Consider the following 17970-nt stretch of genomic DNA (forward strand, 5'->3'; position numbering starts at 1 on the left):
CTCTTAACCAAGCGCTCTGCTCTGCAGGTCACAGAATGTTGTACCACCACGTGAAACCACACTATGATCCGTTAGACACCGTGCTAGCTGCTCTGTCTTCTCACTGGACCATTTACTCACTCGTTCAGTGAATGCTTAGTAGGCCCTTATTCTGTAGGTCCAGTGCTAGGAACAAGGGGTAAAGCAGAAAAGTCAGCAAAGCTCCAATCCTCAAGGAGCTGACAGTCTAGTGACGGGTGCCTTTAGCACCACTGAAGAGAGTTGGCTTTTACCCAGTGCCAGGTGCTGCAGGAACATTTTCTAATCAAATCCTCAAAGCGGTCCTAGGTGGTAGATACTGTCCTCCTCCTCATTTGCAGATGAGGAAACAGAATTACACCACTGAGACTTGAACTCGAGTCTGTCTGAGTCCGAAGTCTACTCTTAACACCCAAGAGAGACTGCCTAAGAAGGATCTCGTTTTGAGGACGCCTGGGTGACTCTGTTGGTTAAGCTTCTGCCTTTGGCTCCTCATTCTGGGTTCCTGGGACTGAGTTCTACATTGGGCTCCCTGGGGAGACTGCTTCTCCCTCTGCCTGCAGCTCCCCCTGCTTATGCTCTTTTTCTCTCTGACAAATAAATAAAATCTTTAAAAAAAAAAAAAAGAATGATTTCATTTTGGTTTGGGCTTAAAACCCCACAAGTATATATACATGTATGTACAGATGACTGGCAGGATAACTTTGCATCTTAGCGTGGGCTGCTATAACAACATACCAAAGACTGGGTGGTTTGCACCATAGATATTTCCCACAGATCTGGAGACTGGGAAGTCTGAGATCAAGGTACTGGACGGAGCTTGCTTCCTGGCTTGTAGACAACTACCTTCTTCTTCTTCTTCTTCTTCTTTTATTTTTTTAAGATTTTATTTATTTATTTGTTTGTTTATTTATCAGAGAGAGAGAGCACAAGCAGGGGAGGAGGCAGAGTGGCAGGCAGAGGCAGAGAGAGAAGCAGGCTCTCCACTGAGCAAGGAGCCCGATTCGGGACTCGATCCCAGGACCCTGGGATTGTGACCTGAGTCAAAGGCAGCAGCTTAACTGACTGAGCCACCCAGGCATCCCACAACCATCTTCTTGCTAGGTCCTCCCGGGGCACAGAGAGTGAGCAAACTCTCAGGTTTCTCTCAAAAGGACACTAATCCTGTCGGATCAGGGCTCTGCCCTCATGACTTCATTTAGTCTTCATTACTCCCATAAAGGGTCTATCTCCCAATGCAGTCACTTTGTGGCTGGGGGCTTCAACACAGAAACATTCAAACAGCAACACCTTGTTAAGAGCAATAATTAGTATTATTACTAATTATATAATTAATTATTGATCATAATAATGAGTAATTATTAATTATCTTTCTGAGGTGGAGTTATATTAGATTTCAATCTCATCTTTGCTTATCCAGATTTTCTATATCTTCCCTGAAGAGCATATCTACTTCTGTAATAAGAAACTCTTTGGTTTTTTTCTTTAAAAAAAGAAAATTGATAATCACGAGTGGTCACTCTAAGCGGATGGCTCAGACGGGCTTCCTGTGTTCCTGTTCTCAGAGAGCTCCCAGCAAATGTGGAAGCAACCCGTGTGTCCAGAGAGAGATGAATGGATACACGGAATGCGGTATGGAATACAGTGGATGACCATCCAGCCACAGAAAGGAACGGAATCCTGAGATACACTACAACATGGATGCCATGAACGGAAGACATGGTGGGTGAAATGGGCTGGATACAAAAGGACAGATACTGTGTGATCCACTCACACAAAGTACCTGGAGTCATTACATCCACAGAGACAGGAAGTAGGATGGTGCTGTGGGGGCTGGAGGAAGGGGGAAATGGGGTCGGGTTTCAGTTTGGGAGAATGAGAAAGTTCTGGAGATGGGACAGTGGTGGGGTTGTACCACAATGTGAATGTACTTAATGCCGCGATACACTTAAAAATGGTTAAAATGGCTAAATTTTATGTTATATATATTTTGATCCAATTAAAAAAATCTGTCTAGGAATCTTTAAAAAAAAATCCATCTAGGAAGTTTAAGGAGTAAAAATAACCACACAGCTTGACATATGCAATGATAAGTAATCTGTTTTTATATATTTGGCAAATCTTAATGCATTCGAAATGATAAAATATCTTTTTTCTTACACTGAAAGAAAAAGATTGAAATGCACATTTTGTTATATATATTTTATCACGATAAAAAAGCTTAAAAAAAAAAAAGAAGTACTGATACATGCAACCAAAAAATCTAGGCTGAAACTTGGACTGTTGTTGGTCCCTTTTGAGTCCTTGCAAAGAGGGTGCTGGGCGAGGGAAGAGGCACCCGCCAGCATCCTGTTGGTGACCTGTGCGAATCAGTATCACAATGCCAGCCCTTAGTAACCACGCAGCCTAAGAAAGCTCAAAGAGGTCCCACACTGCAGTGCAACTCTGTTCAAGTTCCACAAGGTCCACAAGTTCCCAAGGGATGGGAGCTGGCCACAGGAGGAGCGGACGGGAAGATGCATTCATGGCAGAAATGCACAGAAGCATGAAACCCATGTTTTGCGTGGGCAGTGTTGAGGGGCTCAGGGCACCTGGGGTGTGAGGCTGAGGGTGTTGGAGAGAAAGGACAGGACTTGTTAGGGGTTTGTTTAAAAAAAAAAAAAAAAAGTAAAAGCCAAAGCCATCTTTTATTGCTTGTTTGCTATCTCTTCTTCTCCATAACCCTGACCGTGGCAAGTTCCTGGCCCCATTTCACAGATGAGAGGATGGAGTGATAGTTCCGCAACTCCTTCCCTTTCAGAGCTGCTTCTACACTACTCTTGGGGTGGGGGCCAGGCGTCAAGATGCCTTCACCTTTGTCTCCTTCAGTAACCCATCAGGATCAGCCAGCCAGTCCTTAGGCCTCCTCGGAAAAACTGACACACAAAGGTTGAAGAAATTAAGGTCCCTTCCTCCACCCCAGAGTCTTAACCCACTGAGCTCTTGTGGAAGGTCCTAAAGGGCTGCTGTATTTCTTAATTCCAGAGAGCACCATTTATATTGCCAGCTCGGTATCTTCTGGAGTTGTACAGTGCACAGCCTGGGCAGCTGCACCAGACCTCTCTGGAGTTATGGATGCACTTCATCCCCTCAGGAAGATGATGATGGGCTTCTGAAAATTCAGGCCCAAGAAGTTGTGTCTGAGAGTGAGGCTGACTGAGTAGCCTAAGCTTTCTAGTGTTAAAAAGCTGGGGTGACAAGAAACATCCTGCTAGGTACTCTTCAATGTAAATTCTGCTGGAGACCTTGTTGTTCCTCAGCCTTTGCTGTTTGGCTTGATCTGGCTTGGATGCCTTCTGTCACCACAGACAATCTTGGATCACTGGGATTTTTGTATTCTCCGGAACCTTGAGATTCCTCAAATGTTCCTAAGTGCTACCTCAGGACTGAGGCGGGCTGGGGAGGGAGGGCTTTGCTCTTGTAAGGTTTATATTTTGAATTATGAAAAATTTTGTCCAAAGGGATTTCTTAGCTTTTATTTATTTTTTTAAATGCAGTTTGAAACTTTCTGTTCTAGATAAATTTACCCTGGATTTGACCCAACCCTCCCTAACAAGTGAGTGGCCTTTCGGCAGGGCACAGGCCTTGGGAACCCCAGCTCTAGCCTGCTCTCTGCTGGAGTCAGATCTCAGTGGGAGGGAAAGGTGTGAGCGAGAGAGGGCTGGGAAGCGTGTAAAGTCTAGAGCTTAAGGAGCTGCCTGCAATCAGTGGGAATCTCCCCCACATTCAACCCTAGTCCTAGCCACTGGGCTCTCACCTACACAGCCAAAATAACCCCAAAGCTGGTCTCCCGGCAACCTCTTGCCCCCCTTACAATCCATTTGCCACACAAAAGCCTGGGGAAACCTTTCAAACATGGCAGATCTCATCACTCCCTGCTTCTGGCCCTCTAATGGCTTCCAGTTATTTTCAGCATAAAGTTCACCATGGCCTCCCAGCCCCCTTGACATTGGCCTCTGCTTCCTCTCTGACCTAATCTCATGCCATGCTCCCCTTTGGTTCATAGAAGCTTCTCCACTGCACTGCTTCTTTCTCTTTCTTAAATATACCTGTCACTCCCACCACAGTGCCTTTGCACTGGCTGCTCCCTCCTCTGGGAAGGCTCTTCCTCCTCCAGATTTCCTTATGACTGGGCCTCTTCCCACCAGTCAGGTCTTAGCTCCAGTATCACATCCTCAGGGAGGCCTCCCACAATCAGCCCAGTCAAGCAGCCTATGCCTGCCCTGTAACTCCCTAGCATGTGACCTGATTTCTTTCATTCATAGCACTTATCCAAGTCTAGAATTAACTTGTTTGTGTGTTTATAAGCATTGTCTGCCTCCATCTCCAGATTACAGGTTTCAGAGTATAGGAACCCTTTTGGCTGGTTCACCACTGTTTCCAGCACCTGGAATAGCATTCTGGGCCAAAACTCGATGAGTCTTTGTTAAATGCATGAATATAAGATGAGTTGAGAAATTTGGCCACAAAGAGATAAAAGGCACATCCAGGAGGCCTAGATAGAGCTGAACTGGGTGGGTGACAGGTCCTCTTTGGAAAGATAGAGACCCTACTCTCTGAGATTAAGAAAGTGATCTCTCTCTGAGCCAGAGTCTGTCACCTCCCACCACCCAGGTCAGCCCATCTCCAGCCCTTCTCCAGCTGTGATGGAGCCCTAGATTCTTCCTGGTGCTGGACCTCACTGAGCTACATGCCCCATCACCATATCCTCAATGTCTAGGATTCTCCAGTGGAGACCCGACAGTGGAGCCTGGAGGACACATTGCTTGGAAGGACACATAATAACAAATGACAGCTTCCTCAAGGGAATGCCTACACTAAGGTGGTATATTTATTAAGGACCCAAGCTGCTCCAGAGCCAAACTCCAAGGCTCAAGTCCTGACACCACCACTTTGTAGCTCTGTGACCCTGGGCTAGTAATGGGGATGAAAACAGTACCCATCTTAGAGAGTTTCTGATAGGATTCTAGTACCCAGGAGAATTCTAGTAATGAAGGGTTAGGTAATTTACCTAGATTGCCACATTAAGTGTGAGTATTATTACCAAGGATTATGTACTTACTGAGCATTTATATGGGTTGGGAACAGTGTTAAGCATTTTGTTATTTCATTTAATCCTCGTAATGACCTGGGGAAGGGTCATAATTGTCCCCGTCTTACAGATTAGTAGGCTGAGGTTCAGAGAGCTAAACTGACTTGTCCAAGGTCATCCAACCAGCAAATGGCAGAGCCACACCACAAACCGAGATCTTCTGCTTCCAAATTCTTTTCAGTACATTTCACTGTGTTTCTACAAGGCAGAAAGTTTTTCAGGGTCCCCTAACCCAGGCTAGGTTAGGCTGCCTGTTGCTTTCTTCTCACCACCTTCTAGGCAGGGCACTCCCAGCCCCGGTCCCTCCCCTTGGCTAAGAGCTGGCTGGCTGGCTGGCCTTCCTGTCTCAGTGCATTTCAGGCAGCCAGCCTCATTTTGCTTTCAGTGCACACGATCGGGAACAGCGACAAACTGCAGGGAAGGCATCACTGGCGGGGGTTGGGGTGGGGCGTTGGATTTATCAACAGCTTCCTTCTGCTCCCCGGATGTGCCAGCGCCAGCCCCACAGCCTGTGATCTGACATCACCAAGCCCATAGAAAAATTCAACCCCAGATCGGAGCGGAGGCACCTGGAGGCCCGCTCGCTGCTCCTGCGCGCCACCTCGAGGACATTGCAGTTACTACACCGATAGGAAGCCCAGCTGCTGGGTGAAAAGTCCACAATTCAGAGAGCTGGCTAGGCTCTCCATAAGGTGCAGCCTTCCTCCTTGTCACAGGGGTGCACTGCGGGGTTTGCTCCCTGATGCCCCAGCTACAGTTCCCAGAGCACCACGTTCACTCATAGTACAGCTTTGCACCTTCCAGTCCCACTGCCCGACAGGCCCTCTCCTGGCTTGTCCACCGAACTCCTTCTCATCTCTCAATTCTGAGCACAAATACATTATCTTGGAGGAAGTCTTCTTTGACTTCTCAAGTCATATTGAGACTCTTCCTATGTCCCCATTGAATGTTACATCTTCAATTTTTTTTGTTTGTTTGTTTGTTTAAGAAGCATTTGGGAAACAAAAACAAAAAGCATTTTGGTGTCTGCCTCTATGTCAGTGATTTGCCACATGAAGGCAGAGATCATGAGTTTACACCTTTGCCTGGGCTTAGAGGCTGCAGCTGGTGGGCTCCAAATGAATTTTGTTTGGCCTACTGTGTTGCAGAAAAATATGAATACATCATCCATATTTAAAATTGGGAGTTTTAGGGGCGCCTGGGGGGCTCAATGGGTTAAAGCATCTGCCTTTGGCTCAGGTCATGATCTCAGGGTCCTGGGATGAAGCCCTGCATCAGGCTCTTTGCTCAGCAGGGAGCCTGCTTCCCTTCCTCTCTCTCTGCCTGCCTCTCTGCCTACTTGTGATCTCTGTCTATCAAATAAATAAAATCTTTTAAAAAATTAGGAGTTTCATATGAACATGTAGATGTCCAGCTTTCCTTAAAAAATAGGACGACATGCCATGCAGGGCCTGCATTTCCACAAAGCAACAAATAGCTGTGCTGGATAGTGAGTGCCCCCTTCACTCTGCCATGGTCTCCACTAGTCTCCCACTGTATGCACATGACCTTGGTCCTCGGAGCATGTTAGGTTTGCAAGGAGGTCCTCAACAAACGTGCTCATTGGATGGATGGATGGATGGATGGATGGATGGGAAAGATGAAATCGAGAGGGAGAGTGTACAGGAAACTGTGTGGTAGTAGATAAGGTGGATTTACAAGACTTCCTTGTATTTCTCTGGATTCCCCACCCCCAATATGGAACAAGCAGGAAAGGGCACAACTGCTCTAAGGACAAACGTATTCTGCTTGACTGACCTTCAGAAAAAGAATGTATTACAGGAGGGAGTCAGGAGACTTCAAGGTCAAAAGGCTAAGTCAGGAAAGGAATACAGAGGTATAAAACCTTACACAAATATGAAATGTTTTTCTTATAATATCACACCCAGAACTGGACTAGTGGGTCAGTGTTTCCTTTTGGGATAGAACAATCCTTCCTTATGCAGGTCTGTCCTTCATGTTCCAGGACATTTAGCATCTCTGGCCCCTGCCTAGTAAATGCTGTACTGCTCCTGCCTCTCTCCCACTGCAGACGGAATGTTCGTGTCCTCCATTAAGTCATATGTTGAAGCCCTAACTCCTAATGTGATAGAATTTGGAGGTGAGGACTTTGAGCGGTGATTCGGTTTAGATGAAGTTAGGGCCCCATGATGGGATTATTGGCCTTATAAGAAGAAAAGAGACCAGAGCTCACTGTGTGTGTGTGTGCGTGTATCTGTGTGTGTGCGTGTATGTTGTGCAGACACAGAGAGAAGGTGGCTATCTGCAAACCAGGCAAAGGGCTGTCATTGGGAACTGAGTTGGCTCATACCTTGGTGTTCCCATCTTCCAGAACTGTGAGGAATAAATGTCTGTTGCTTAAGTCCATGATATTTCGTTATAGCAGTGTGAACTAAGATACCCCGCGTCACAGTCGTCACTGTGACCAAAAATACCTCTACGAATTTCTAAATGACTCTCCACTGACAACCACTGGTGCAGAACCAGGATGACCCTGGGTCCTCCATTCTTAGGCCTCACTCATGGAAGACATCACCAGTTGACCACAAACTCTTCCCTTCAGAGGCAGGATATGGCCTCAGACTCTGACTCGAAGCCGCAGCACTCCCCAGATCTGCCACTCGTCAGCAGGCACCTGGCGGCCATTTTGGACTATAGCAGTACAGCACCCCATCAATATCCCAGGCTTGTTTAATCTTCAGAAACCTTAAACGGCCTAATTTTTGTGCCTCTTCTTTTCTTTCCAGTGGTAGTCTCACTGGCACATTAGACCTAAAATAACTGTGCGGCTCCACACATAGTCTCCTGGAAGCCAACACCTTTACCATTCTAGCCTAGTTGCCCCGGCATCCAATATGGCCCCCAGACATGACTTACTAGCTTTGATCCACCTCTACGTCACTTCCTCCTGCTCTGACCTCCCCTTGGACCACAGCTCACACTCCCTCTTTCAGTCACAATCACTCCTTAGCCACCTATCAAGGTCTGTGGCTTCAAATGCTAGATTCATACTAATGAGTCTGAAACTCAAATTCCAGCCCAGACATTTTTCCTGAATTCTAGCTTGGTCTACCCTAAGTGCCTTCAACTTCTCCATCTGAATGACTAGGACACGCCTGAAACCCAACACATCCCCACCTCAGCTCTGTATCACCTGCTGCAGCCTGAGTTAGACGCAGTCTTCCCCATTCAGTCTTTGCCAGCGCTCAAGAGAAAAGTCTTGGAGTCATCTTGACTCTTGATATTCTCCAGTATCCCTCCCCAGCCTGTTGGGAAACCCACCGTCATTTCTTGCCCGAATTACTGAGTAGCCTCCTGGCTGGGCTCTGCCCTGCCCTTGGCCCTGACAGCCCGTTCTCAGCACAGCAGCCGAAGGCATTCTGATAAATTCCCTCGCAGGGCTCCTGTTCGACTCTGTCCTCCAACTCTCCCGCCTCACTTTTCCACTCCAGCCCTGGCCACTTCACCGCCTCCTGACCCTGCCACTCAGGGTCCTGGCTTGGAATGACCCGGAGATCTGCATGGCTCATTCCTTCATCTCTTTGAAAGGTTTGTTCAAAGGTCACTGTTCAAATGACCATCCTTCCCAACCCCCTCACTCTGCCCTGTTGTCTCCACAATGCTCGTCACCTTCTAAATCATCACCTGATTTATTTATTCTATGGATTGCCTCTCACGCCTTGTTAGGATATAGGCCTCATGAGTGCAGAGATTTTTCTTTTGTTCATTGCTGTGTGTATCCTTGGCACCTAGAACATTTCCTGGCACATAGTTGCCTCTCAATAAATATTTGATGAATAAATAACTTGCTGACTTATGCTATTTTGGGTAACTAAAATACAGAGATCCCACTCCAGGGATAAGTTCTCCAGACCTCTGTCCTCACTGGGTTCAACTTGACCTTGAGAATATTCCCTAGATAGTGTTGGGGCAATAGTGACTGGTCAGCCACCCCAGTGAAGGAGCCATCCCTCTGATTCAGGATCCCATTCAGTCTTCCTGTGTAGGTCCTAGAGTCTGCAAAGAACATAATATACAAGGCTTTCTGCTTTCCTCTGCCCCCAGGCTGTTTCTAGAAAAGCAGAGAGGGGAACACATGCTGAACAGCACCTCTGGGATGGAGAAGCCCATGGCTTCTTTTACCTTTCCATCGGTGGCCTTTTTGGAGAAGAGCTGGCTGAAGACTTGGAGTCCACAGAGTCTCTCCTGAAAGAAGAGAAATTGGAGATGAGACTCTTTAAGTTAGCACCAGGACGGATCTCGAGAGCTCAAAGGCTGGGGACAAAGCTTCTGGGAGCCAGGCCTGCTGTGCTGAGAGTAGTGGAACCCACCTGGACCACAGCTGCCTGGAGACGAAGCTGCAAGTCGTGCGGGCTGGACACCTGCCCCTACCCTCCACTGAATGAAGCAATCAAGGGAAGGAGGTCTTATACGTGCCATGTACATTATGTGTGTTATGCATGTGTTACTAAAGGTTGTTTTTTTGTGTTTTTTGGGAAAGATTTTATTTATTTATTTGACAGAGATCACAATCAGGCAGAGAAGCAGGCAGAGGGGGGGTGTGGGGGGAAGCAGGCTCCCTGCTGAGCAGAGAGCCCAATGCGGGGCTTAATCCCAGGATCCTGGGATCATGACCTGAGCCAAAGGTAGAGGCTTTAACCCACTGAGCCACCCAGGCGCCCCTAATGGTTTTTTTTTTTTAAGATTTTTAATTTTTAAGTAATCTCTATACCCAGACTGGGGCTTGAACTTACAACCCTCAGATCAAGAGTCACGTGTTCTACCAACTGAGCCAGCCAGGCACCCCTACACCTTTATTTTGTGTTACTAATTATTATTCATTAATTCTCAGCAGACTCCCCTCCTCCTTGCTGTCAGGCAGGCCTTGGCTAGCTGGAGTCCATGGAGACTGGCATTCCTGGGACTGCCTATTCTCAGGAGGAGCCAGGGAGCCGGAAAAGATCAGCGTCAGCCTCCCCTGCGGGCACCTTACTTAGGAGGAGCGGAGAGAGGCACACAGGCCTTGGAGATAGTAGAGCCGTTAAACTGACAAGTGAAATGGTGCATAAAATTAGATGCATACTATTTCTAAAGTCATACAAGAAAAGCAATGCCTAGGAGGAAAAAAGATTGAAAGAAAATGTGACCGGGGCTCCTGGCTGACTCAGCCGGTAGAGAATGGGACTCTTGATCTCGGGTAGTTAAGTTGGAGCCCCACGTTGGGTGTAGAGATTACTCAAATGAAAAAAAAATCTAGGGGCATCTGGGTGGCTCAGTTGTTAAGCATCTGCCTTAAGCGCTGGTCGTTATCTCAGCGTCCTGGGATAGAGCCCCGCATTAATGCGCCCCATCTCAGGCTCCCTGCCAGCGGGGAGCCAACTTCTCCCTCTCCCTCTGCTCCTCTCCCTGCTCCTGCTCTCTGGCTCTCTCAAATAAATAAAATCTCCAAAAATAAAAACTTTTAAAATCTGAAAAAAAAAATAAAAAGGAAAGAAGGAAAATACAACCATGGTTACAGTAGGGTGGTAGGATCAGACGTGAAAATTTGTTTCTATTCTCCAAAATGCATGTAGCTACATTCTCTTTATATGCCATCTAATATGTTTCCCCCTTTTAATGGTTTTATGAAATTAATCTGTCTGTAAATTGTAACCATCACTCCCCATTTCACTTACCCAGGCTGCCTTTTTTTTTTTTTTTAAGTAATTTTGGCGCCTGATCTGGGGCTGGAATTCATGACCTTGAAACCAACAAGAGTCACATGCTCTACTAACAGTCACAGCCAGGTGTCCCCCGAGACTTCTTTTTATGTCCAGGGCGGGTATCCCCTTCTAAGGTACTACAAAATGTTCTTACGTACTATGTATATTATCCGACCAGCCCCCACATAAATTCCACAAGCACAGAGCTTGGTGGGGTTTGTTCACTGTGGCGGATGCTGTCCCTGCAGAGTCCACATCCCCTTAGGCACTCACTCTCCCTGTGCACTGGGACCCAAGGACTTGTGCTGTGGGGTCCCCCAGACTGTGCTCGAGAGAGTTCTCTGTGTCAGCGAGTGCCAGCTGCCAATGGGCCAGAAGTGCCAAGGAGTTAAGGACCCCAGGAGCAGCCTTCAACCAGATACACAGAAATTGGTGGATAAACACCCCAGCGTCCTCAGCCCTCAAGGGGGTGAACCGAGGTGTGTTTTCCACGTCACCCAGAACTCCCCGGCCGGATTTAAGCCCTGGTCGCCCACAGCACCAGCCCGCCCACTGACACACCCTGGGCTGGCTTCCCTCCCTTCCCCATCTCGCTTCCCTCACTCTTCTCTCTGCATTTCCTGAAATCACTTCCCAAGTAAACCCCTTGCACTTGAACCTGTGTCTCAGGGTCTGCTTCTGTGGAATCCAATCTCATGCCTGGACTGGCTTATTCCAGGCCAACAGAAGACCTTCTAACACAAAACGGGTACTGTATAAGTATTTATTGCCAAATGCCATGGAATTGACCAATGCAGAAATATAGGGGCTAGGCCTGACTATCCTGTGGGCCAGACTCATTTGGCCCCAGATCTTCACCCCAGCTTTAAACACAAGGGAGGCAGCAGAGAGAGAGAGAGGGGGGATAAGCAACCCTTCCTCACATGTCCCTCCAATCCCTCACTGGACCCTGGGAGTTCCCCTGCGGGGTTCCCCCCGACCCCGAATGCCCCATGGGGACGGACAGGTGCAGGCCCGAGTGGGAAGCTGGAATTCTTGCAGTAGAAGAAAGAAGACATGAGCCTCAATCCCTGAGACTCCCCATTTTCTGGCCCTTCTTCATTGCCTTTCTTTTTAGAGCAAACCAGAAATATTCTGCAATTACTGCAAACGATCATTATGAAAAGTGTTTAGGAGCAAGAAAAAATGCTTAGAATACAATAGGAAGATACACAGGGACGTAATTGTCTACTCTGCCGATAGGAATGGAAAAATTATGTATATTAGTAGATCAGGACTGGGAGGGAAGAAGATGTCCAAAAGCTGTTTCATTTGTTGGAAGTGACACACTGTGGACAAATATTTTTTGTTTTTATTTTATTTTTTAAAAGGTTTTATTTTTGAGTAATCTCTACACCCAATGTGGGGCTCGAACTCACAACGGTGAGATCAAGAGTTGCGTGCTCTTCTGACAGCCAGGCGCCACTCATTTAAATTTTAAATATCACTAATGTGGATAGTGTTTATATAATAAATAACGATAGTGAATCATCATTAAGGAAACTAAAACAAAAAGTTCACCAATTGAATTGAAAATGGACCCTTGCCAACTTAATTTTCCCCATGAGGTGGGGAGACAACCTACTCATTCCCTGCTTGGCCTCAGTGACAACTTCATTTCCCAGGGAAAAGTACTCTTGATTTTGGCTCAGGTCATGATCTCAGGGTCATGAGATTGAGCCCGTGTCAGGCTCCGTGCCGGGTGTGGAGCCTGCTTAAGATTCTGTCTTGCCCTCTCCCTCTGCCCCTCACCCCTCTCTTAAAAAAAAAAAAAAAAAAAAAAAAAAGACAAGAAGGGTACACATCAAAATATTTACAGTGGTTATTTCTGTTATTTTCTTTTATGTTTGAGTTTCTAAATTTTTTACACTAAATGTGCCTTACTGTTGAAATAAATATAAGCATTTGGAAAAGTTATAAAATAATATATAGCGTATAACTCCATGTTATTGACAAAATAAGCATGCAAAAAATTCTGGAAGGATATATATGATTACATAAATGATATATGTATTTATTATGTATGTATGTATGTGTTTAGAGAGTGTTGGGGGAGAGGCAATGGGAGAGGGAGAGAGAGAATCTCAAGCAGACTCTGCACTGAGCACACAGCCTGATCTGGGCCTCCATCTAACAACCCACAACCCGGAGATCGTGACCTGAGCTGAAATCAAGAGTGGTATGGTCAACCGACTAAGCCACGTAAGCATCCATAAATTATATATATATACACATATATATATGAATATGTATATAATATATATTTAATAATTTTTAAATATTTTGTTTATTTATTTGACAGACAGAGATCACAAGTAGGTGAAGAGGCAGGCAGAGAGAGAGAGAGAGGAGGAAGTAGGCTCCCTGCTGAGCAGAAAGCCCAATGTGGGGCTCAATCCCAGGACCCTGGGATCATTACCTGAGCTGAAGGCAGAGGCTTTAACCCACTGAGCCACCCAGACACCCCTAATATATATATATTTAAACACAGATTATTATACATGATTATACGTGCTTGTCTCTAGAGAATGGATTTTTTTTTAATTTTCTTATTTGTACTTTTAAAAACTTCCCACAAGGTGGCTCAGTGGATTAAAGCCTCTGCCTTCAGCTCAGGTCATGATCTCAGGGTCCTGGGATCAAGCCCCACATCAGGCTCTCTGCTCAGCGGGGAGCCTGCTTCCCTCCTCTCTCTGTCTGCCTCTCTGCCTACTTGTGATTTCTCTCTTTCAAATAAATAAATAAATTCTTTAAAAAAATAAAAAAACAAAAAAACTTCCCACAATGGGCAAGTATCTACCTAAATAAAATATATATAATATAAAATATATAAAATATAAAATGAATATAAAATAAATTAAAACAATAAATATAATTAGAATATATTACAAATAAAATATTTTTTATTTTTTTATTTTTATTTTTTTTAAGGATTTTATTTATTTATTTGACAGAGAGAGGTCACAAGTAGGCAGAGAGGCAGGCAGAGAGAGAGGAGGAGCAGAGAGCCCGATGCGGGACTCGATCCCAGGACCCTGAGATCATGACCTGAGCCGAAGGCAGCGGCTTAATCCACTGAGCCACCCAGGCGCCCAATATTTTTTATTTTTACAAGGAAAAAAAAAACCCTGAGAAAATGATGCCCATTTTTCGGGCCACAATACTGAGTCTCATAGACTAAGGGTATGAGTAAGTGACTGAGTTCAGTCCAGAACTTGGCTTTCTGGTCTCTAATCATCTTCTTAATTAAAACCACACAGATATATTTTTGTTTTTTTTAAAAAATGGTTTCATTATTTTTTTTCTTACTTAAAAATTAGTACACATTTATTGGAGAAAAATAAGAAAGACAGAGATTTGCAAAAAGAAGAAGGAAAACAACTCAATCTGACCACCCAGATATAATCACTGGTACCATCCTGGTATACATCCTTCTCATCTTTTCTCCTATACATACACATAAAATTCACTTAATTTTTTAAACTTATTTTTTAATTTTTTTATTTAATTTTATTTTTTTAGTAAACTCCCCACCCCAAGATCAAGAGTCACATACTCTACTGACTGAGCCAGTCAGGTGTCCCTCACTTACTTAATTTTTATAAAAATGGGATCATACCATATATACTATATTATACCCACAGCTTCTCCTAATTCTTAGTGAATATTTTCCCACGTCATTAACTTTTTTTCTACCCAGCATCGCCTCTCCATGGAGGCCCTACCAGCTTTTTGAACACAGTAAAGTGGTTTTTCAATGTGTGGGACTGTTCTGTGCTTGGAAGGATACACAGGATCCTTGCCCTACAGCTGTTTGCACAGCCCAGACTGGGAGTAGTGTGGTAGAGGTATGTCTTCCTTCTGGGTGAGACCTTTTCTTCTACTGCATCATTCCCTAAAAGTGTTTTCTGCAAGACACTTGTTTTATAGGATTATAATAAACATTCATTTTAAAATGGCTCAGAGATTAAAAATGTTTCAGAAATGCCAGCAGAAATATGTTACACATACAACATTTAGTCTTTATGCTTTAATCTGGTTAATTCCTTTTTTTTTTTTTTTAAGTAATCTCCACCCCAGTGTGGGGCTTGAACTCACAACCCCAAGATCAAGAGTCCTGTGCTCTTCCGACTGAGCCAGCCAGGTGCCCCTAACCTTGTTAATTCCTTAAAATGAAGACCTACAGTGTCTATATTGGGTAAAAAGGTATGTTCGTTAAAAATATTGCTATAGGGGCGCCTGGGTGGCTCAGTGGGTTAAGCCGCTGCCTTCGGCTCAGGTCATGATCTCAGGGTCCTGGGATTGAGCCCCGCATCGGGCTCTCTGTTCAGCAGGGAGCCTGCTTTCCCCTCTCTCTCTGCCTGCCTCTCTGCCTACTTGTGATCTCTGTCTGTCAAATAAATAAATAAAAATCTTTTAAAAATATTGCTATATCATGGGTGATATTATCCATAAAATACCTACCATTATCCACCATCAGATACTATTCAGTATTATTTAAAACTGCCTCCTTACCTATTAGATGAACAAATGCAGATCCCTCCCCCGCGATTTAAGAGCTCTAGTTACATAGGGAACAGGTTGGATTTATTTGTACATCGATGAAGACTTTTTATCTGCTGTCATGGATAAGGCATTTGGGTCTATATGGAGTCATGCAATTTGGGGGACCCTGGTTAGGTGGGCAAGGGGGAATGGGCATGGAGTTGAGACAAACAACTCTTCTCAGCAGAAGCCTGGGGGGTCTGACAAAGATGCGATCCTACTCGGTCACATAACAGCTGTGTGGTCTTGGAAAAGTCCCTGCTCCCCAACCTTCGGCTTCCTCCTCATGAAATGGAAATGTTGAATAGAGAGGCAACAGAACACTTTACATTCTGTGTGGTTAAGTGAGTTCCTAACCCCATTTACCTGGAACCCTGACAAGGGCGGGATGTCAGCTGTGTCACTAGGCAACGTTGCTTATAGCAAATGAGCCCTGATTGGTAAATTACATGCAGGCACGAAGGGCTCTGAATGCAATATAAATAATTAGTGGAAAACCATAGCTTTGGGGGGCTGCGCCAAGGACCGTGAATCCTGCTGGGATCCTGGCAGCTTTGTCTTCTCAGTCAGGGGTTCACGGCCTCCTCATTGTGGACTCATTACCCTGTACCTGGGTAGAACTCAGAAGAGCTCTGGAGGCTGTGTGGTCCCCTAGCAGATGAGAAAGGCCTGGGCCTGCCTCCCCGGCACAGTGTGCCTCCTGCCCCAGCGTCCTTCTCGGTAAAGTCAGTGACAGGGATGGCCTACTTGGGCCTTGTGGGTCTGTCTGATTGAGCCCAAGAAGAGCCCCTCAAGGGGTTCCCCTAGGAGGTGAGAGCAGCAGCTCCTCCCAGGGCATGAGGATTAAATGAAGTTATAGAAACAGAGCCACTGGCAGAGGACAGGACAAATGTCACCCCCTTGTCTCCATCCCAGAAGAAAAATACCTGTCTTTGGGCTCTTTGCCTCGTTTTTCCCTTGGTGGAGAAAGATCCGTTTCTGGCTTCCAGTCGGAACAGTCAAGCCCTTTTTCCTTCTTTGCTTTGTCTCTCTCCTCTCCTTTTTCTCCTTTGGGGGGTCCAGGGGAGTCTGAAAACGAGAGCATGGCATTGGTCCCAAACTGCGCTCTATCTCCGCAGACCCCCGCATGACTTCAGGGAGGGCGGAGCAAAGAGCAGGGACCAGGACAGCAGCACATGCCCCCAACACACCCTTACACACACACAGAAATACATTCACACACGGATGTTTATGCAACATGCACACACGTGTGCAAACCCGTGCTCATACGGGGATAGAAAGACATCTGCACACAGACCGTATTTACACAAATGCGTCTATACAGACATGTGCTCTTTATAGAACATGCAAACACACGGAAATACATACATAGAGGCACACGTCTACAAAAGTGCAGAGTGTGTGGGCCAACCCTGGCATTCCCCGCTACGAGGCCCCCTGTCACTTCTTAAGTCATTTGACAAACATGCACTGAGTGCGTGCGGTAAGCCAGGCATGGTCCCGACCCAGGAGAAGGGAGAAGCACACAGCCCAAGCCGACTTGGACTCCTCTCACCCAGCAGCCGCTTCCAGTTTTTGATGAGGACTTTGGCCAAGGACACAACCTCCTTGTCTGAGCAGTGCTTGCGGACCCCATTGACGGCCACTCCAATCCTGGTAGTCTGCAAAGCCAGAGGGTCAAGGGCTGGTCTTCCAATGGGCCCCCAGGACTGGCGACCTTAATTGGCAAGACCCGCCCCTGCTCAATCCCCACACCGTCCCCCGCCCCAGCCTCTGCAGAGGCCTGGCCCCGAGCCGTGGCTGATGTTGTGACCCTGGTCCGACAGCACGCATTGAAGTCCAGGCCCCAAGGCCCAGCCCCCTGCCCCGATGGTGACCATGGCTTCGGTGAAAAGCTGCCGCTGAGGACCCCTCACCACGTCCACCTCCTGGCATCTCTGAGCTCAAGTTTCAGCTGAAGACACAGGTCTGGTGCCTACAGCTTGGGTCTGTGCTGATTTTTTTCAGGGCCGAGAACTTCTGGTAATGCTTGGGGGCTGTTTGGGCAACACAGGGAGGATCTAAAAGTGGGCCACTTTTCCTTTCCCCTGGATCACTGGCCTTTCAGATCCCATAAGCCCAGGGATGCCTAGGTGGCTCAGGTGGTTGGGCCACTGCCTTCAGCTCAGGTCATGATCCTGGAGTTCTGGGATCGAGTCCCACATCCGGCTCCCAGCTCTGTGAGGAGTCTGCTTCTCCCTCTGACCTTCTCCCCTCTCTATGCGCTCTCTCTCAAATAAATAAATACAATCTTAAAAAAATAAATAAATAAAACAGATCCCATAGGCCCAGGGGCTTAGGAATTGGGGTATTTAAGAAAGCAAATCTGTCCTTCTCACAGACCTAGAGGGCCCCCTGCCCTTGGAGGGTACCCGGCCGCCATCTCAGTGCCTCAGTCTCCACCCTCAGAGCTCAAGACCTTTCCCGCCCTTGGCCCTCCCGTCCCAGACCCCTCCC

General features: G+C 46.4%; 1 protein-coding gene across 2 annotated transcripts in view; it reads right to left on the reverse strand.

Moving 5' to 3' along the window:
- Window positions 1-17970, reverse strand: part of TCEA3 (transcription elongation factor A3) — a 37009-nt gene that overhangs the window by 13472 nt on the left and 5567 nt on the right. For both annotated transcript variants that reach the window (XM_059376612.1, XM_059376609.1), the window contains 3 exons: window positions 17030-17135; window positions 16401-16542; window positions 9332-9394 (listed from right to left, as the gene is read on the reverse strand). In XM_059376612.1, the coding sequence (XP_059232595.1) occupies window positions 9332-9394; window positions 16401-16542; window positions 17030-17135 (311 nt within the window). The remainder of the gene's footprint in view (window positions 1-9331; window positions 9395-16400; window positions 16543-17029; window positions 17136-17970) is intronic.

Source organism: Mustela nigripes, chromosome 14 (assembly GCF_022355385.1).
Source record: "Mustela nigripes isolate SB6536 chromosome 14, MUSNIG.SB6536, whole genome shotgun sequence".
In the NCBI taxonomy this organism is placed as follows: Eukaryota; Metazoa; Chordata; class Mammalia; order Carnivora; family Mustelidae; genus Mustela; species Mustela nigripes.